Genomic DNA, 22,733 nt, shown 5'->3' on the forward strand with positions numbered 1-22,733 from the left:
AGCCTAGATTTCCAAATAAGCAGTAGCTAATTGGTAATAAATTACCAGTATGCTGTTAGAAGGCAGCCATTGATAAAAGTATAGCTTTATGCAATCTTCAGTGTCACGACAGATCAAAAGATTCTGTCTTTTACGAGCTTACCTTGTTGTAATACATTGACAATAGTGTACCCAGAATTGTTGGTGGCCAGGCGGTACCATACGTTGCGGGGGTTGAGCAGCCACTCTTCAACGTGGCAGTAGTATCGGCCCCCGTCTGTTGGCCGGGCCCCTTGAATGGTCAGGCTGTACTGATCAGAGGCCATCCTCTCAAACTGCAAGCGAGAATTTGGCCCGGGTTCCTCTATGGGGCTGCAGTTTCCATTTCCAAAAACGGCATCATGTCCAATGGAGAACACGCACTCCCGGTCTCCTTCTTCTTCCCCTGGCTGATCCTCATTGTTGTCGTTTTTAGGGCGCTCTACATACCAGGACACGGAGAAGCGGGAGTTTCGGGATGACTGTGAGGGAATGCTGCAGCCTAGTCGGATTGGACCGGACTCTTCCACAGTCATGTTTGACTCCAGTTCTTCAACCTGCAAGCGAACCTCTGCAGGGGTCCGGAAAATAAACAGAAATTGAAGACCCTGAAGCTCTCCAAGAAATTTCTAATAATTTCAGCTTAGTTCAAGTTCAAATACAAAACAAACAAATCAGTTAATTAGTAGGTTACCATGCTGCTATTCTGAAGATCTTCAGAATAGCAGCATATTAATATTATATTATTATTTCCCCATACAAAAAACGCTTCTGTGATGATGATTTTCTTTTTTCTTTGCTGTCAGTTTGGCATTCGGTAGCTGTATTTCAGTGTTTTACTGATAAAATCATGAAGAGATGTTCTTTTTAAATGAATCAAAATAAATGCCAGTCATTGCTCTAATTTGAACAAGTCCAAAGAAATTAATACTACAAAACAGCAAATGATTCTGAAAATGGGACACTAAAGTTCCCAAATGCACAAACAAAAAGGAAAAAATAAATAAATCTCAGAGCGCTGCCCAGAGCTATCACTAGTCTTTCAGCTTCCCAGCAGGGTTGGATCCTACCCCAAGGCTACTGTGTCTGGTGTGCGGTTATACTACAGTCCTTCAGGGGTGATACTATGACCCAGTTCCACTGCAGTTTTAAAAAAAATGACAGTACAGACTTGGCATGCCTGGACTCATCTCACACACAGTTTGGAACGGTCTCCTTGTTAAAGCATAATGAGAAGCAGAAAGCACAGCAGGAAAGCAGGGGGAAAAAAAGGAGAGTTCTGGCACACGTCTCCCCTCATCTTTTTTCTCGACAGGCAGATTTTTGGATGACTTCCTGGGTGAATGTTTTAACACCTTAATGAACATCTACGACGTTTATACCGCATTTTATATTTAGCTTATGAAGATGTTTACATGTCCATAAAAGTTGAAATCTATAGGGTCATGAATAATAAAAGTTACAGTCCATGTTGCATGATGAGTTTCCACATATATTGTGTTAACTCTCTGAAGCATGAAAGGGACGAGTTAGTCTCCCCAAAACAAGCCTTGTATACGATGCGCATATTTCAAAATATTTTCATTTGCGTGAGTAGCTGAGTGCTTCAGCTATGCACTGGTAGACCAGATTCAACTTAAAAACATAGTACTGTAAGCACTTCTTACTCTACGGGCTAATCACCAGGTGTTTTCATCCTCACATTCTAGTTGGACAGATGCCTGATCAATGATATAAATTCTGCATTGTAAACAGCACACCTGGCAGATGAATACTGCTCCCCAAGTGCCTGAAAAGTCACCTTCAGCAGGACTGTTCAGTTATTATTGGCATTTATGGGGTTAGACAAAGAATCTCTTTGTATATGAAGAGTAGGAGGGTTTAGGTAAATGAGAAAAGGGAGAGGAAGTTAGTCAAGTTAGGGAGAGGAAAAAGATACAAGTTGGAGAGTTCCTAAAATAACTGTAATGAGGTGGGATGTCAGAGTGTAGGTGGCAGTTGGAACATCATAGCTTTAAGCTCAAGTTTTTGAATTCTGGACAAGAGGATTAGGGTTTTCCATCAGCTGGCATGACTTCAATCCATCTTTTTCCACCTGAGCTCTGGCTGGGGCAGGTGTAAGGTCATTGGAGTGAGACATAGCATGTCATAGAGGGAGGAAAGCAAGTTGGAGGAAGGATTGAGTTAACAATGGTTAAGTGGTTTAAAGGATCACAAAATGTAGGGCTTAAGTGGCAGCTGCTACCTCGCTGCAGTGGGAATAAACATGGATTTGGTTAAAGGGAAAAGCACTGCTTGCTCACCTGGTTTTCTGACCAGAACCTGCGTGAACCCCGAGGAATCCCGGGAGAGTCGATACCAGACTCCATCTGGGTCACTCAGCCACTCCTCCACCAAGCAGTAGTACGTGCCAGAATCGCTGCTTTCAGCCCTGTTCAGCGTCAGCACATACAGACGGGGTGACAACCTCTCAGCCTGCACACGCCGTCTCAGTCTCTCCTCATCTGCGTAGGCGCCATATTCGAAGGCCCCGGAGCGTTCGATCCTCAGCAGCAGCTCGTCAGCCTCCGACCCGGTCGCTCGTCTCACGTACCACATCACGGTATGCTGGGAGTCCTGGTTGGTCTGGGAGGTGATGGAGCAATTGATCCTGACACGGCTGTCTTCCAGGTACACCTGAGACTGGTTGTTCTTTTGCACTCTCAGCTTACTCTCTGCAAGGAATGAAGGGAGATGGGGGAAAAGGGAGAAAAGGAAAAGGAGCAGACAGTCATTTCTATGGGTATAGGAAAATGTGAGCGCTGGTGACAGGTACACAATGCAATTTCTGTTTTGTGACAGACGACATGTTGCTAGGTTTATTTCTGGTGGCACCAGGGGAGGAAAAGATAGTGATGTGTGGGTGGGTGCAGCGGTTGATGAAGAAAGAGAGAAAGAAGGGAACAGGAAGGAGAGGGAAATGTCAAGAAAACCAAAGCTGCAGGGATGGGAGGTCTGCTGGTATCAAAGTAAAAATGTATGATAAGATGCAGAACAGGAGAAGAGACAAGGGTGAATGGTAGTGGGGTGGATTGCAAAGTAGGGCTACGTTATTAAGTAAGATATAAGACAAAAGCAGTTGGGGGGGGGGGGGGGGGGGGCGTCTTGTCAGTCTGCCAGAAAGTAAACGAAGTAGGAATCCATTTATAAAGTCAAGCAAGGAGGGAAGAGAGCAGATAGGAGAGGAAGGAGACGACAGCGAGGTGTGACTGGGATGTCAGGAAGGAACTGAGGCTGCCCTGAGTGCTGTGACAGGATTGGTTACAGTGACATTGGTTGTGCGATAGGATTAGTTGCAGGTACATCAGGTGTGACCGCAACCAGAGTCCCACTGTCAAATGCCTGGGGGGAGAGGGATTAGTTGAGCAAAGTATGTAGAAAACCACAAAAATGCGTGTAGACATAAACATCCTTGTCATAGAATGTATGAAAACACAAGGACAGAAATTGTGTGTTTTCATACATCTTATGTCCACCTGCACCTCATAATTCTCCGTTCCTGTCGTGAAAAGCACATTTTTTCATGATGTAAGAGCTTCTGTAATTTACATGAGACGTGAAAATACTTGTTATAATGCAGTGAAGATCTGTCTTCAACAATCATAACAACAGGGGTACTTACAAGCAATCAAATATTCATACATTTAAGCCAAACAGGTCTGCATAGTTTTGCATTTATAGTTTATTTTTTAGCGGTTTTTCCCAGTGGAATTGGCACACCACCTCTATAACTAGTTTTAACCATCTTGCCTGCACAACAACAATTTGACTGGTAGAACTCATGTGCAGGGAAACAGATTCCATACATGTGAGCAGCTATAGACATGCATCTTGAGGAAATGCCATCTTTCTTCACACCAGAATGAGTGTAAAACACATTTTGAGGTATCAGCTAGCATTATCTAAAGGACATGGGTGATTTCTGGATGGATTAAAACAGCAGTTTTAAAAAACTGCCTGTTGTAATGCATCTATAGATGCAGTTTTTATTGTAATTAATAACATAAAGATTAAACAGACACAAAAAACCCCCAAAATTGATACTTAGATATCATATACTTGAGATCACAAATAGCACCATAGATCTCAAACCTACAGTTTTGGCAATGCTGCAATGCATCTGTTCCACTGAACATCAAAAACTGTCGAGTACCTAAAGCTGGCATAAAATGCTGGATGACAGCCATATTCTTTTTCCACTTGTCCTCCATCCGACCATTTCCGAACCGTTTTTATATTTTGAGATGGAAGCACAGTTTGACATTTCCCCCCAAAGTTAAAAGAAAGATTTTATTGAAAAATTTATTTTCAAAGGAAAATTTGGGTATTGATGCTTTGAGAGTCAGGCATATCTGTAAAAAAAACCCAAAACTGTAAATAAAAACAGATATGATGTGCAATATGCAGTGCATTTGTATTAATTCGATGTTAATGAGTTGTCATGTACATTTTGTTTCCTGTTTGATAACTTGAACTATATCTGACCTCCTTTTAAAGCTTCCCAATTCCTTTTTATGTTTCTCCTTTGTAAAACAACCTTCTGTATCCCCAAATTCATGCACCCTTCTAGCTCACGCTAGGCTTTGCTATGACTGACTGAATGATTGACTGCCTAGGGTCATAGCCATCTGCCTAGAGAGGCTCATCCTTATCCACAGATTGGCACGCATGCTAAAATGAGAGCCGTTTGTAATATTTCAAAGCTGCCGCGTACATTCAGTATGCGTGTGTTTAGCTGCATTCAAAAGACGCCTGTCTACAAGACATTGTGAGACCACCATGTTGCGTAAGAGTAAAGCTAGCATCTTAAATTAGTCATCATCATTGCCCCTTTACCTCTGTACCCACTAGACTTGGGAGGAAGCCCGACAATGTCCCTATCCGGAATTGCGGTAGAGCCCTGTGGAATCCTGGCAATCCTTTTTTCTTTTTCTTTTTTTTTCAGGAGAATTACTTCCGAACCTCCTGAAGTGGAACCATGCAGGATTGGATTGGCACAGGACAAAGCGATTCTCTGCCATTTCCATTCTGAAGTTTGAATCGGCAGCCAGGAGAAAAACTGGGGGCTGAAAGCCTTTTTTCGTACATCAGTGTTTACAGATATGCCGTTTAAAAATCTAAAATAGGCTAATTATTTGAGAGCTATTAAGTAGCATCATGAGCTATTACAAGTTATTATTGCTCAGTCAAGCATACACTGAAGGGACAAAAAAAAACAAAAAGAAAAAGAAGTAGAAGAAAAAGAAAATCTGAGAACAATGAGCACAGAAGCAGAAAGAAAAATTAAAGGAAAGAAAATGCATCTTTTCATATGCCAAAACATCTTAAAAGTCTCCGCTCCCTGCAGAATCCTCATGCTGTGAAAGCGACTTCACAGATCAGCCTGTCAAATCCTGACACGTGTCCATTCCCACAGAGAGCGAAGTTCCTTCTGTCAGCTACACTATAGCCATTCCTACCAAGAGTGCATGTGCTGACGCAAGCAGCAGACGAGCTAAAAATTCAGGATGATGTGCGTACAGTGTGCAGTGCTTTTTTATGTGCAGCACTGATGGGGGAAGATTCATTATGTTGTGGGAAGAAAACCAGCACAGGGAGACAGTTCAAGCGTTGATTGTTAACAAGGATGCTTATCATCTATGTGCATTCCCTAAACAGCAAGAGTAGTTCTGCATTCTTGTGTGTCAGCAAGGCTGTCGATACCTTTTTTAACTGTCATCACACGTTTTTGGCTACAGCGTTTCTTTAATAAGCCTCAAGGGTTCATCCACGAAGTAAGACAAATCCGTAATTGGAAACACTTGTTCTCACTGCTCCGCATTAGTTCACGTGCCAGTCAAGTTGTTAGTCGGGTGTGAACAGCAACGCACGGAATTCTTTATGTAGTAACACTTGAATTCTCTTCTTTAAACTCACGGAATAAACATAACAATTTTTCATTTAACCTTGAGCATTAACGTTGACAGCATCTTGCACTGTTCACCTGCCGTTTCCAGGGCAACGCTTTCTTCATGATCAACAAGGGTGGCCAGGATATATTTAAGAATGTCAGTGAGCTCATCCTCAAATAAAAAAACAAAAACAAAAAACACACAACTCAGTTAAACCTTACATCAGCATCCAGGACTGAATAACGTTTAATCAAAAAGTCTGATTTTTGCTCCACAGAAAGCCTGAAATGAATTTTACTTGATGAAATGGAGATGTAATGAGAGACAGAGCACGGCTCAGTCCACAATTGTCTCGGCTCTACTGGAAATACTGTGTTTCAGCAGTTTGCTGGGCATGTACAGTCATTACAGTACACACAAATCCACACAGTGGAGTCACACTAATTGGCTCACTGAACCCTCATCTCATCCCTTCTCCATGTGTGCGGATATTGTCTGGTTTAATAGCTACAGGAAAGTGCAGAGTTGAGACAAAACTGTCTTTATTCCATTTAGTCATCAGTGGAGGCAAGTACATAAAGGCTACAAACAACAGCCCAGTTTTGATGCAAAAAAAAAAAAAAAGGGGGGGGGGGGGGGATAGCAAAGTGCACTGCAAATCCCAAAAGCAGCACTGCACAATTGTTGTTTATGAAGCATAGCAGATGAAAACAAGTTTGAGTCCAGGGGGAGGAGAAGTGTACAGCTAAGGATGCTACTGTGGCACATCAGAGCATACCAACCACAGCTCACACAAGCACACGCTCATAACAAAATTTTAGGATAACTTCAAAGGATCTACAAAACTGCCCGGCCGAGCGCTCAGAAGAGGAGAATACAGCTAGAGATGGTAAATCAAAGAAAAAAAGTTATCCTTTTTTCTTTGTCAAGGGAGAAAATTGCAGTTCATTTTCCTTTTTTTTTTTCTTCTTGCGTGTGTGTTTTGTGCTGTCGCCGCTTTAGGTGAAGTCTTTTAATACATTGAGTTTCAGGTTAAAAAAAAAATCTGATTCAACCCTCTCGTCGTGTGCCTTCATCACAGTCTTTGTATTGATCAGTCATAACCTCTTTGCCCTACAGTCATTTATGCCAGTCTCTCTAATCACCTGATGCTTGCATGAATATTCAACAGACTAACCTGTAGATACATTAATTTTAATGAGGCATACAGTAAATGAAGTGTGAACGCCAGAGGTGCTGCTGGGTCTCTGCCTAAGACTTTGGCTTCTTTTTTTTTTTTTTTAAATAGTCTAATGATTACTTAATGACCACTGAGCTGACAAGCTTTCTACTAGGCCACAATATAATGCCTCCACTTTAAAGGGAGAAAAAGTGGGCAAGAGACAGGGAGAAAGAGCCACACACAAGAGAAATGAATAAAAGCAAAAAAAAAAAAAGGCGAACATAGAGAGGGATGAGATTTTTTTCTTAAAGAAGACAGGATGAGAGAAAAATGGAAAAGTTAAGGGATAAATCATCAGCTGAACAGATATTCACAAGACAAGTGAAAGTGAGGGTGCAGAGGGAGGAAGAGAGCCTGGAAAAGATGAGAGAGATGTAAAAGACAGAAAGTGAGAACATGCTCCTGGGGGGATTTTGAAAAGCAGCAGGCAGCCTCTTCAGCTCCACTCCAGAGGACTTATAGTCTTAATGGCTCCCTGCTCCGCCTTTAGCATTAGCCTTAGCACAGCCTGGGGCTTATCCACAGCCAGGACACCAAGCATGTCAGGACTGAAGGCTTTAGACACACCCCAATCCTCTGCAGGACAGCACGCTTTGGCCTGATGCTACTTGCCAACCCCTGCCACTTTACACACAACATACAATGCTACAGATGCCAGCTTGTCTGGACCTCTGTGAGCGGGGGCATAGATAAGAGTGTCAGAAACAACGAGGGAGAGGCTTCACCCGACTGACAATTGGCTTCTCTTCTGAACTAGGAGGCTAATGTCTATGCTAACGACCATGATGTATCTATGATCCCATTGTGTCAAAGGGATAGCACCACTTCTCAATTCTACTCCACAACTCCCCTTGAATAATTTCATTAAGACTGGGCCTATTATAGGGATATCTGCACATAAGGACAGCCTTGAACACATCCGCATACAGGGCAAACCCATGCAATATATATTCATAGCTAGTTGTAAAACACAATGTCAAACCAAATTCATTTCCTATTTCCTGCCAGCCTGTCTGAAAGACTGACTGTTGTAAGCAGGCTGGAGAGCAGGAACAGGATGCACAAGAGGTGTGCATCCTCTTGGGGTCAGGGCAACGTTCGGGACATTAATGACCCAGAAAAACTTTGCACAAAGGGGAGAGCACAAGATGTATCAGACTGAGCCATGTGTCTTCATGCTTGCCTGTGTGTGTGTTTGAAAGGGGTCTGCCAATGAGCATAAAACACATTATGCACATTAAACCACAGAACAGTGGCCATTCTGTTAGTGCAGGATGGAGGAGGGCGAGAGCGGGTGTGTATTCAGGAGGCAGCACTGCAGGGCCGTTTTCTGCTCGCTCCTACTATTAGCTGCTGATTTACATGGGGAGCAGCAGCACTGTATCTAGCTCTGAGTTACGACTTCAATTACAGCAGCAGCAGGACACACACACACACACACACATATACACACACGGGTGCTTATGAGAGATGGAGAGACACAACACAGAGAATCTCATTGTGTCGGCAGATAGGGCCGAACAAGGAAACGAGCCGGAGATTGGATTGGGTTTGACAGAAAAATGTGCCGTTGTGAGTGCACGAGAGAGAACGTGAGGATTCGCTCGCGTGAAAAAGAAGAAGACGCGATCGGAGGGAACCTGACCTTGAATGTCTGAAACAGACGTGATTAATCAAAAAACCTTTTTGGGAAATTATTTTCCGTTTCACCACACCCCTCAAAGTCTCTTAATTTATCACACATCACGACCTTGCGCGTTTATGCGCGTGTGTGCAGACAAACGGCCCATGACTGCACGTTGAACATTTGCATATGCAAAGAACACATTTGATGAGGCAGGTGATGTGTTTCAGAAATGGATGCAGCAGCCCCGTACACAGAGCTCTGCCTCAGGTGAGCTTGTGGCAATCCCAAACTACATCCATCGCAGGCCAACAAAAAAAAAAAAGGGAAAAAAGAAAGGGGCACAAAAAAGATTTAGAACCCTGTCACCAGCAATGACACTGTGGTAAAGCCTCTATTGTGCAAAAAACAAGCAGAGCTTCCATATCCTTATTATACAGGAGATACTAACAATGATGAAGAAGCTATCTGAAGAATTATGAGGAGGAGGGAAGAAGGGAATTATAAAATACTGAAAATCACAAGACTGAGGCAGAAGCTGGGGGCGTTTGCAGGGAAACATGCAGCTAAGTGAGAGTAAAGGGGAAAGAGGACATTAGATACTTATGGGAAGAGTGAGAACACAATATAGAAAGAAAAGGAAGACATGAGGGTGACAGGCCAGGCCCTAAGACAGACAGCTCCCATCTATTCCCTGATACGCAGCAATCTCCAGTCACTGCAGTGAAGGCAGCATTATCAATAAAAGCCTGGGAGGCAACTACTTCAGTGGCATGAAAGGAGGGCGCACGCGGCATCTCCAACTGCTGGCCCACAAGGCGGGACATGACGGTATGAGGAATATATTCTCTAACTCAAAGCGCAACCACAAGGGAGCAAAACAAGAGAGGAGGCTAGGAACAAGCAAAAATAAAAAAGGAATCCATTCCTGCACTGCGATGTTTGATCATGTGAGCGAAAGGTAGCCAGGGAAACGCATGTGTGGGAGATTAGATGAGGAGAAACTCTAAGTGGGACACCCCACCCCATCATCACCATCATCATTCTAACTCAGCCAATAACCAGGCGGCCTTAATATCCCGCTCCTCATACCAGACACGCACGCACGCGCGCGCACAGAAGTGCACACGCACACACTACAGTGATGAGAAAAATGTATTGATCTCCCCAAATTATCATTAATCTAAATTCTCGTTCCATTAGGGAAGATTCAGCATAATTAGTTTTGTGTTTTCTGCGTACGAGTGTGTGTGTGTGTGTGTGTAGTCTGCGTTATGAGTAGATGATATTAGATTGTGTTAGAGAGACTGAGGCTTCCCCGGTGATCTGCCATGCTGAACATGTGTTTGCCATTATTGCGTTTCAGAAAGATACAAAGAGAAAACTCAATCAGGTGAAATCTAATATCACTACCACTGTACGTGAAGCTGTATAGCCACGGCGTGTTTATGTTATTTCCGTTTGTTGGCGACTATACTCTGCTGTGGGATCTAATACGGAATCATGTTCCATCATAAGATAATTACACTTTTGCTCAGGGAGACAACCCCCCTCCAAATGTGTGTACACACGCACACATAGACACTGTGCTCTTGTATAGGATGATGATGGTTGTGCTCCTATGTGAGCGATGGTTTTCTCCATGTAGGCTATGGTGGATAATTCAAGCCAAACTGCTGCACAGAGTTGCCTCTCACAATGAACATAATAACTGTATGCGTGTGCAGATATGGTGGTGAACTTGTCTGATATGACTCATGGGACAGGCATCGTACTGTTAATGAAATCTGGAAAATGTAGGCTTGGACTGGGCTACAGACACCCCACTAGTTTGACGGTGTATAACGCTGACCAGCCTACTCCTCAGAGGGTTTGGTCCGGCTTTCATCGACTTCCAACATTTTTATTTTCTTCTGTTGATCAAGGGCAAACAAGTTTTAAGTCCCTGCTTTTGAAGTTCAGCGATATTTTAATGAAGAGCGCCATTTCACATATACAAACCTCCCTATGCTTGGCACACATGTACCTTTCTTCTGAATTAAAGATAGCGGTATAACAGACCATCAGAAAGCTGAGAGAAACTGTTTTTCTGTTGGGTGATTCTTTATACATTGGTAAGCCACTAAAAAAAAATATATATATATATAAATATGTTATTATTATTATTATTATTTGAATGTAGTGGTACATCAAAGTAGGTCAAAGGTCAAAGTAGCCACATTTCAAGGTTTCTTAACAGTACATTTTTAACAAGCTGGTCAACCTGTCAGATATTAACATGAAAGCTTGCAGAAGCTGACCATAAGGTGTGCGGCATGCCCATATGCAGTATGTATGTACGCTGCCAAAGCAGCTCATACATATTGAAAAAGTACCTCTGGAAGCATGGTTTAAAGTCTCTCAATTATGTATCTGGTCAGATGCTGTGTTTGCTCACACCTCATTACACACACTCTCCTTTATCCCACTTCTGTGGGAGAGGAACAGTAAATGCCAGCCGCTCATTTAGCCAGGAGTGGTTAACATTTAGGGAAACAGTGAGGAAAAACAGATGGTGAGGAGAGGCGTGAGGCAGAAAGAGACGTCCTACATTTTGACAAATGAATCATCGGCCTAAATGCAGGTCACAACCAAAAAAAGAAATGTAGAAGAAGAAGAAGATAGAAAACCCCATAAGAGGCAGTGGACACGAACACGGCATGACCATGACTGAAATAAGCTTTGGCAACCAATGAGATAAAGGAAATCAGTCGCTCGCCCTCCCCTGTGTGACAGTGCCCTCATGCACAGAATGACTGCATCGTTACGGTTACTGATTGGATTGAAGTCGATAACTGATCACATCGTCATGGTAACTAATGGTATTACTAAGCTAACCGATCACTTTGTCTTAGAGACAGACACTGCTGGAAAAGAGAGTGGAAGGAGGAGACCCCTGATTGCTATGAAATGTCTGTCTCTGTGTGTTTGTGTCCTTTTACATTTTTCTGGTTATGGATAAACAAAGTAAACTGCGCACGGGCAGGAGGTAAATGAGCATTCAGGATGATAAGTTGATTTCCAAATACTTTTTGAAGGGGCCGGAGATGCAGCGCGGTCTGCATGAGCGGTTAAGGTCAGAGCAGAATCAGTCACGCAAGTAAAGCACCGTCTCTGCACTGTAGTGCTTCTATAGGTTTGTTTAATACATGTTTGCATTATGTATTGCTCCATTCTAGATAATAAAACTGAACTCTTATTGCTCGTATTTCTTTCTTACATGTTTTAGTCCCATCTGCACTCATCTGGAGGTGCATGTGTGGGTTACACTGAGGACCGCAGCGGGAGAGACATTAAGTCTGAGTTGAGTTTGAGAGCAGGAAGAGAGGTGATGTTCAGCTGGGTCATCTTGACCTTGGATCAAGTACGAAAGCTGAGTCAGTGTATTGTACTGACTGACAAGAAGATGTACTGATGAAAATATGATTTTGCTGAAATTCTACTGGGCGTGGGACACTTGGTCAAAACAACCAAATTGACATTCACCATAAGATGCTTTGCTAAAGAAAGTTTCATCTGTTGCAGTATGACTTTCTGCAACAGCATCTGAATTAACAGCACCACGGAATGAAAGACTATTCATACTATACGTGCAACGACATTCATCTGGCCGACTTGAAAAGTGCTGTTGATCATCACAAAGTGCCTCTGAACTCAATACAGCATCTCACTTATCCCCACCTGAACAGGTGCCTGCAGGCACGCATTGTTCACGGTCACATGTAGAACACTGCAGACCAAATCTTTGTATTTCACTTCAATGATTGCTGATATTATTTTAACACTTGAAAGCCTACTTGTCATCCCACCCACACATCTCGCTGACATTCTTCCTGCTAAATCCAACAAATCGGATCCCCTGTTGTACAGCAGGTACAACAACGCTTAGTTGGACTGCTTTAAATCCTACGAAAATAGTGGGTTATTTTATCAGCAGGATGAGCTTTTTTCCAGGGGTAAATTCACCTGAATAAATGAAGTATCGTACTGTTAAGGTACATCAGACTGGGCTAAATTGGGCCAAAGCGGGTTTGTGCTTCTTTGTGGGGATTTTTTGTTTGCATTCGGCCACTAATTGGGCTGTGTCTGAATGGGTTCTGTGCGTGCATGTGAGTGTGCCTGTGAAGCACAGAAGGCCAATGAGGGCGGAATAGACAGTTTAATGCCTCCGCTGAGGAAAAGGGTTCAAGGACAGATCGCTCACTCCCTTTATCACACTTTCTCTCTCGCTCCGTCTCTGTCCTTTGCTACTTTCTCTCCTCCCTCCTTCACTCAGTTTTCTCTTCCTGTGGGATATTTAGCAATCCATTCACTGCGCTCCATTAGGAGGCTCCACCCTGCCCTGCATACTCAGACACACACACACACACACACACACACACACACACACACACACACACACACACACACACACACACACAAGGACATCCACAGAAACTCCAATTAGTGGCTAAACCACAGACTAAGAGCAATTAGAGCAGGTAGAAATCCTCTAAGCTCTGGTGCCTTCACCCTATTTGAAAGTGTATAAGTCTGTGTGTGTCTGTGTGTGACTGTATGTTTGAATCTGTGTTTATCCCCGTTTGTGTGCTGGTCTGTGTCCACTCCAATTAGATGTGTGTCAACCTGGCAACACAGTCTTGCAGCTTTACCTGGCTGTAGGACACTGATGCCAAGTGGGTTGGAAGTGCGATTGGCCACTCTGCTCCAGCTGTTGTCGTAGTTCCTCCTCCACAGGACTGCAGTGCAACGATATTTGCCCGCCTCACGGCGCCCGGCCCGGGTCACAGACAGCCAGAAATTGGTGTGGGAGTGGGAGCGGTCCACGGTGGTGCGGGTGCCCAATCCCAGCAGTTGCTCCCCCCACTGCAGCGTGCCTTCGCGCGTGAAAGTCACCAGTTCTTTGAACTCTCCTTCAGCCTCGCCATCGATTTCTGTTCCAGCTGGCTTAAAGTGCCAGGTGACGGAAGTGGGGACGCGTGGGTTATGGCGGGGCTTGACCAGGCACAGGAGATCAAAGGAGTCTCCGAAGGTTATGGATGGTGTGCGCGATGAGGCCGACACCGAGAAGGAGGACTCTAGATGATGGAAGAAGAGGGGAAAGAAAGTTAGGCTGGCACACAGTCAAATGGGCTTTTTATCTGACTAATGATAAATCTTTACATAATAAAGTTTAAAAAGTAATCACATTCTGGAAAGAGTTTTTGTTTCAGCATAGGTACCAGGAGGAAGAAAGTCCACTGCTGAATAAGACCATACTTATCTAAGAGTTCACAGGTAAAGCATTTCTCAGTCTCCAAGTATTCTCCAGCATCATTACAGGTGTCAAAAGACAGCTGTGTGTGCGCGTGAGTGTGAATTTGTAAGCTTGACTGTGAGAGAGCGCCTCAAAATTAACGGTGATGCAACAAAGAAAACCCAGGGGGGAGATTTCCTCTAAGCGCCGATGTTCGATCTACGCTCAACTGCTTGCCAAGTCTAAACTATCCTCATTAAGCTAAAAACAATCTCCCAACTCCTTATATTACTGCCAACAGACACCTACACTGGAAAACAAGAGTGATCAGAGAGGGAGAGAGAAAAGAGATAGGCTGGGTGAAACAAATAAACAATAATAATAATAAAAAAAAAACAATCCCTTTTCTCTCTGGCCCTGCTGCACCTATTTCAGGGCACTCATTGAATGTGACTGATTGCACTTGAAAATGAGAAAGATGGTCATACACAGATACAACACCAACAACAACAAAAAAAAGCGTGAGGTGGAATGAAAACATGTTGATGAAGTCTGACTTTTGCCAGATCGGATAATTCGTTTCCTTGAGACTTTGCGCATTCTCCATTATGTTCTTGTCGACAGCATCGTTGCTTTCTCTCCGTCCCTCACCCTCTCCTGTCCTCTGACAGTCATCATCCTCAGCGTCCTTCAGGATGTAATCAATGGCTTTCTGTCCAGACTTGGCTACAGCTGGGACAGCCGCCTGGGGCCATAATTCTCTAACAGACAATAACTCTCCCCTCTCACTCCATCTCTCATCGCCTGGCAACCCTCTTCCATTTTCCCCTCACAGTCTGTCTGCCTCAGTGACAGAAAAGAGGATTTCACGCTGATCCATTTTTTTCCCCATACAACTCTCTTTTTGTGTGTGAATAAACATTGTGTTTCTTTCCATTACCGTACAAAGTGTGCTTGATTGTTTGGAACACCGTGTGTGTGAATATGTACCCTCCACTGTCATTTGTCTGCTTATGTGTGCCACCTGAAACACCATAAGGGCCCCTAATGCCAGTCAACTAAATAAGTCCCAGAGGACATCCACTTGCTATTCTCAGTAGGTCTTGTCAGGAAGCAAAGGGAATTGTGAATAAGGATGATATAGAATACGGTATGGGCACAGTGGCCGCATGAAATTTCACCCACCACACTGTCAGTCACTGCTTTTACAAGCAGTAATCAATCCTGTGTTTGTTGTTGTCGGAGGCTGGGTGGGACAAACCCTGCTTTTGATGCAAGTTTTGAATGTCCAGTATATGTCCAATGATATACCCCTTGTCTCAATCGGAAAATGCTACTATTGGCCTTTTAAGCTTTAAGATTTTCTTTTTCTTTTTAAATCAAATGCTCCATTCACATGGTAGGTTTAGGTCCAATAAACATGCTTTTGGAAGCTAAAGTGAGGAAAAACACAGGCCAAAACAAATCAGACATAACACACGTATTGACCGTCATGCTATCATGCCTATTTAGAAAGCCAAGCATGGAGGAGAAGAGGGTTGTCGAGAAGTGCAACTGAAGAAAGATGAACATCTTTGGACTTCCTTTTTTCGGATTTGCATAATATGTCCCTTGTTCCTCAAACAAATGTTTCTGTTGTTGCCCAAACTTAAGAAATGGCCACTTAAAAACTGACATCTCCTCTCTGCAGCACCACTGTCTGCTGCTGTAGGGAGCTAATCCGTTAGTTGTGTGTCTATGTGTGTGTGCATGCTGCACCCGGTGCTCCTGCCCTGCCAGCGCCTCACTGCTCTGCTCCAGTGGCTTCCTCCGCCTGTACTGAGGATGTTCAGCTTAAGTCAGCAATGACAGAGGAGACCCACAGACTGTGAAACACATTTCCACTGCATTTCCATTCTAATAATTCTGGCTAATCCAAGTGTGTGTGTGCGCACGTGTGGGTCTATCATGGGTGTCATGGAAGCACTGCTCTTGACATGAGGCAGGTGGTGTGAGAGTGTGTGTCATAATAGCTCTAGCCCCTAAGCAGTACATGAATAAAACATGCTTTATTCTACCATGTGGACTCCATGTTTTTCCTGAGCCATTTGTCAGTCTTTAGCAAATCACAAAACCCATGTGTGTCCCTTTGATTCTGTGTACAGACATGCTGGAATTGTCAGGGCATTTACATGCCTCACTGACTTGTAGATATTAGAATACAGATCAGATTAGGATGACATTGCTCACCGACAGTTGTGACATTGACCATCTTGGTGTCGGATCTTTCTTCACTCTTCTCCCAGTTTAGCTCAGATTCAGAGCCGGTGTGAAGCCACTCAGTGGCTGAGCAGCGGTACAGGCCCCTGTCCCCAGGTAAGGCGTTGTGTATGGAAAGAGAGAATGTGTCAGCTCGCACCTTCTCCACGCGTATCTCCCCATAACTGGCACGCTCTCTGTAGCTGGGGCTATGCCATATTGTGCCGTCCCGATCAATGGAAGCCACTTCCTTGGTCAGTGAAGCTGTTTTGCTGTCTGTCCACTGCCAGACAACAGACACGGGGCCCGTGGTAGCGTGGACTGTGCAGGTCAGCTGGATCACGTCACCCTCTAGGACCACTGAGGAGTTACTGGACAAGAACACTGTGATGTTGCTCTCTGAGTGGGAAGAGAAAAATACAGAGATAGACAGTGAGTTGGTTGTGATGCAGAGAGAAAGCTGACTGAGAAAATATCCACACGCCCGTTTACATAAATAATAATACTAATAAGCTGGAGGGGGAGGCTGGGGAGAAGAAGTCTGCGCTTCTCTGCTTGGGCTGCTGCCCCTGTGACCTGCCCCCAATAAGCAAAATAAAATGGATGCGATGGATGGATTACTAAATTCAGAACTCTGCAAAAGTCTATCCAGCATGGCTCGCAGTGTTTTTCAATAAGTTCATGTCTTAACAGACTTAAAATGTGACATCTTCAGGTCTCTCCACGGGTAAACTGTGGTTTTTTAAACTGTGGGCTGTCACAGGGCCATTCTGACGAAAGAGCTGCACTTCTGTCACATCAGACCAGAGAAAAGTTTTCTTCAGCCTTTTAATCTGAGTCTGTTTGTCAGGTCAAATTCCAAGTGGGCTCTAATACATCGAGTCACAACAGTTTATCTGCCTACTTAATGTTGTGTAGCTCCCCCACTGTGTTGCTAAAGGTGCTTCATATTGAGGCCATTAATGTTAAGGCTCAAAGTTTGTTCATCTTATTACAAAGCAGAATGTCATTAACTTCACTGATCAGTGGTACTATTGTTGTGGCTGATCAGCATCCTTTAACTCATGAGTGGCCTTTGAACAACAAGGACTGTCAAGGTCAGTCATAGAGGGGCTACGTCCAAATCATGGTAAATATTTTATTGAAGAAAACAGACTTAAAGTGATTTTTTTTATTATAATTATTTCTATTATGGTGAATTATTCATACAGAAATACAAACTCTAACTCTCCTACAATAGCTTAGAATTAAGAACACTTATGTCTAACAAACAAACGAGAAAAGGAGAAAAAAAATGAAAGAATGTATCAGTAGAATTTATTTTTGATGTATTTTTCTCAATATGCACTTTTTTTCTGAGTCATTTCCAGTAAAAATGTTTTCTTGCAGACTATTAAAACTGTTTTGTCCATGATGGAAATCTAAAATTATTCTGATTTCATTAACACCAACAAACGAAACAACATTTTAATGATCAATCTGTTGAAAGATAAAAAAAAAGAAAAAAAGAAGCATATATATTTAACCACACTTTGCTGTGATGCAAAACAGCTTAAGCCAGATGCCTGGTCGTTGTTTTTCTCTTCAAACTGCAAGTTTAGTGTTTGGTTCAGGTTCTGTGCTGTGAATATTTTCAGGATGGATTGAACGTGTGCACAAGTAACGAGACTCCTGTTTGGTGTTCGTCTTTATCACAGAGAAAGTTGCCAAATGCGTTAAGTGCTGCCAAACATGCAGAGCATTGGAGCAGCTTGTGTGAGTGTGTGTGTGTGTGCTTATAGGTGCTCTTTCACAGTCAACTGCAAATGGATTGCTGAGAAGTTCAAACTTGATTTTCTGGGCTTCAAAGTCAGAAAACTCGCTCTGAGAGCGCAGTTGTGTTTGCTCAGTTTTTCAACAAAAAGTGCAACGGGCAATGCAGCGCTACAGATCTGCTCCATCATCGATTGACAGCAAGTGACTCGGGTTTCCTTCTAACATCTGTTTCCCACAGGGCCAGATTGGCTTTAAAAGCTCTTGCATGTTTCATCATCACATGGCCCTACCCCTGAAGCTGCCCCTACCACAGTGAACTGGTATTTCGCACCAAAATTCAAACTCACAGAGCCATTTTTCATCCACGAGCTCTTTGGCATCTTTCCCTTTGCTTTCCATAAACTCAACTTGAAACATCTTTCCAGCACTTTCCCTTCATTTAACCATGACGCTTCTGTGTGATAGGGCATGCCTTCATGTCCAGACATCATCTCTTAAACCGTTGGTTCATGTAATGATAAATGTTGGTGTTACCGGGCTAATTCCATGTTCCACTTTCAGGGTTTTACCACACAACACTTACTGGTGTATAAGGCAGTTATAAACTGTGACTTCACCAGTGCGTCTTCTCCCACACAGCTGTCCACTAAGCCACTCTTTTCACCACATATCGCAGGCGGTCCATCTGTTGTCATTCCTTTGGCGCTCCCCCAAAGCAGCTTCATTTAAGTTACGCACTTCGATTACTTCTTCAAATATGTCTTTTCCCTTAGTTGTGCCATTGCATTGATTTAATTCCCAACAGTTCCCCTGGAGTCAGCTCGACGCGTGAAGATCGAGAGCTGGGCAGTATCAACCATGTCACAGGAAGGGAATTTGCAGCGAAGTCTTCTCCTTTTTCCATCAGCTGTTTTTGCAGATTGGTGGCAACCTCACAAAGACAATCGGTAACAGTATTCCGAGTACTTAAAATGCTTACTTTTTGTCTGGGATTGCACACTTTAAATATGCACCACTTTAAAAATTCCTCCTCACTTTGTCACCAGGCTGATTTGGCCATTGCTTCTGCCACAATAAAACTGGCTTTAACAACAGCCTCTCTTTGAAATGTTGCTTCTGTGAACACAGTCTGCCATGACACCAAACTTCTTTTCATCTCTTCTGCCTTCTGAAGATTCTGCTGTTTGTCCTGGCGTTTTGTTTCATAGTGTCATCTTGTGCTATATTCTTCAATTATGGTCACATCGGCTCCGCACACAAGACAAAGAGGTTTACCCTTTCATGTTAGCGATCAGTTACTCTGCCTCCCACTTCTCTTGAAAGCCGCCGGGCCCTTTTGATCTTTTTTTTGTTTTGTTTTGTTTTGTTTTTAATTTCGACTGGAAAAGACTGGTTGATCATGAGGCTAACAAGTATATCAAATCAAGACGTGTGAGGGGTAGCTGGCACTAGTTTCAATTGACACGCTAATGCGCCAGCCATTCCAGTGCAATCAAACCAACTTGGTGTATACATACTTCTGTTTTGTAAAGCACTTTGTGAGTTTTGTTCTTGAAAAGTGCTATATAGTAAACCTTACTTACTTACATACCAACTGATAAGATTTTTAAGACTGATACCAAAACCAAGACTTATATTTGTAGATTTAAAAAAACGGATTTCCCCAATATTTTTATTTTTATTTTTAGACTTTTAAATGCACAGAAAGCTTTTTGAAAGAGAAAATGATCAGAGCTGTGAAACCAAACTTAAAAAATTGTGTGTAAATGATCAGTCTTCATTCTGGAAAAATTAATATAAATAAATAAATGTAAATAAAATTAAATAGTTTTACTTCACATTTGTGCAAGGATTGAACCACACATTTGTGAGTCTTCATAAATTACTGTACACATTTGTAAATCGTTACACTTGTGGATCATAGCATATGCATTTTTAGGCATATTTCTCTCCATAGATTTTACTCCCATGCCAGAATTTTACTGCAATCTCTACACTTGTGTAAAGTAGAGGTTTTTCAAAACATTTTCATCTTTTTTCCACTAGTGCAGCGCTGGGTCCAAACCTGGAACCAGTTCCATACTGAAAAAAACAGACTGGGGCTGGTCATTGTTTTTAGTGGGAACGTAGCCTGTGGTTTCTGTCTGCTATATTTTTCCTTGTATGAAAATTACTGTATAATTTATGTTTAGTTCCCAATCCTGATAAAATATTGGCTGCTTATAAAACACAGATCAATGCTATGACTGCACCAGCACAGTCACCGTGCTCATAGAAAACTAGATGATGGAAAATAATGACGTGTAAGTGTCGATTAGGGCAAAATGTCCACGATATCAATTAAAGATGAAATACACAAAAAGCCCCCCAAAAAGAAAACAAGAGAAAAAAAAAAGGAAAAGTGATCGGATCTAGATACTATATTTGATACGGATTTTAGGACACAGGAACTCATCCAAAAGCGTAACTCCTTCTCAAACTGAATCCAAGAGATAGCTAGAATAACTCTGTCTGTGTCAAACAATTCAGAGAGCAGAGGTGGCCATGGGCAATAAATCAAATTGCTGAGCTTTTCCCTGGAGTGCAACACTGTAAAAGTGCTGTGTGCGTCTGTTTGCATGCTTATGAGTGTGTATGGAAGCATGTGTCAGGGTAAGATAGTGCAGTTTTGTAACTGGCCCCAGGCACATCAGAGTGACAGCCACAGTAGACACACTGATAAGTTTTGTGTGTGTGTGTGGGTTGAGATTCTCTTCCTGAACCTTGTGAAGCTTGTTCACCAAGTCCTTAATACGCACAGGAAAGAAGGTTCAGATCACAGGGCTCAGTGGCACTTCAGAGGAGAAGGATAAAAGTCTTTACTGACTCTTCTGCTCTGTTTTTCTGCTTTATCTAGACTCCTATCACTTCAGCATCCATCAAACATCACGGAGCTCTGGTTGACCCATAAGCTCTCCTCCCCTCTGCGGAGCTAGTGCTGCTGTCTCGTGGGGGGTGCGGCTTAAGAATTCTCACTTTTTTTTTTTCCTTCCCTTAGGCCAAGCTCTGCTGCCTCCCTCTCAGCTCACCGGCTCTCCTAATAAGCATGAGTCCTCTGTGAATATGAAATGAATTCAATTCTTATTTCTATCAGATTCACATTAAAAAAGGGAAAATGCTTCATCCTTTACTTTTGTCTTTCATTTGAACAGCTCATAGTTTTCTTACACAGCTAAGAATAGACTGTAACATGTAGATATATCTGCCTGCCTACCCTTAAAAATCTCTTGGTCTAGTCAACGTTCCTTTCCCTGTTATTTAATTTTTTCAATTTTTACCCACCGGCTCCTTCTCCTTTGTGCTGAACAGAATGCATTTTTCTCTCCAATCCCAAAGAGCCCCAACTCTCTTTCCCTACCTTATCACCTGTCCCTTCCATCTTTATGATAGAGATTCAGTCTGGCAAGTGAGCTCTCCCTCCCTCTCTCAGTGCAAAGGTAAACTCCATCCATCAACATTCATTTGTCATGAGTGTTTACCCCTGTTTTTCCTTCGCTGTAACCTCTGCCTGCCGCTAAATCATCAACTATAAACCCCTGTCGCAACCCATTAACAGCTTCCCCCCCCCAATTCCACAAATTAAAGTGATGAAGCACATCTTCAAACTTTGTGTCTGTGCCTGAATGTAAGAGAAAGGAGGCATAAGGAAAGTCTGCATACGACACACACGCTCCCCGAACACTACTGCTGTGTTTCATGAAAGTTCTCCACCAATAACCATGCCCATTATCTTGTGTAAACCCTATAAACATCCTTTATATGGCATTAGGGCCTTTTGTTGGAAAAACAAACCTTCCATACAGAGATATTCCCAAGAGACTGCTGCAGGCTCTGGGCCATTGTTTTGGGGTGATTTAACAGGGGCTGCAGAACGGTCAGAATAAGGTAGCATCGGCTGCTTGAGCAGAGATACTACTTTGTGGCCATTATGTTTTATTATGCTGGTATCAGTTGGCTGGCTCCATGCACTGTTCTAGTCCTCAGAGGCATGGTAGCACAGAGAGACCAGGGAAGGCAGCATCAGACACAGATGCTATGAGTGTGTAGAAGAAAAAACACCAGAAGTGATTTGGGAACAAGGTTTTAAAGGTTTAACTGTATATTTGTATCAATCAGCTGCAAGGCTGACATCACCCCATTGGCTAGCCCTGCTTAACCCAGCTGAGGAGGTTTGCCCCAGCAGAACACATTAATTTAGCCTAGGGAGCCACTTAGAGGGCCCTGGAGAGCTAGATGCCATTCTCTGCTTCTTTTCTTTCTCCACACTTTCATTTCATGGCTGTTAGCTCAGCCTCCTTCACTCAGGACTCTTCTGCTCTCCATTATCCTACTATAGTGTTACCCACCCTCCCCATCTCCCCCACTAAGCCAAGGAAATGGGAAGGACCATAATGCTGCATTACCAATCCTTAGCAATCCACTCAAACAGAAAATAAATCAGGAATAAGAGTAGCATTATCCCATTCCCTCTTACTCACAGCTAACAATAGAACCTCTGCAGCTATCCGTTATAGCCACCCTTAGAAGGACAGGACACGGGGGTGGGGTGGCAGAGAAACGCAGCAGAGGATCACAGCACGATATTACATGTGGACTAAGTGAAGATAAAACAGCCATTATCAAAATGTCATC

The 22,733-nt window shown here is 43.1% G+C and overlaps 1 protein-coding gene across 2 annotated transcripts in view; it reads right to left on the reverse strand.

The window, feature by feature from the left end:
- The window catches only part of igsf3 (immunoglobulin superfamily, member 3), a 78,140-nt gene that overhangs the window by 4,865 nt on the left and 50,542 nt on the right, over nt 1-22,733 (reverse strand). For both annotated transcript variants that reach the window (XM_026144082.2, XM_026144081.2), the window contains 4 exons: nt 16,299-16,706; nt 13,486-13,911; nt 2,322-2,732; nt 143-589 (listed from right to left, as the gene is read on the reverse strand). In XM_026144082.2, the coding sequence (XP_025999867.2) occupies nt 143-589; nt 2,322-2,732; nt 13,486-13,911; nt 16,299-16,706 (1,692 nt within the window). The remainder of the gene's footprint in view (nt 1-142; nt 590-2,321; nt 2,733-13,485; nt 13,912-16,298; nt 16,707-22,733) is intronic.

Source organism: Astatotilapia calliptera, chromosome 16, assembly GCF_964374335.1.
Source record: "Astatotilapia calliptera chromosome 16, fAstCal68.1, whole genome shotgun sequence".
In the NCBI taxonomy this organism is placed as follows: Eukaryota; Metazoa; Chordata; class Actinopteri; order Cichliformes; family Cichlidae; genus Astatotilapia; species Astatotilapia calliptera.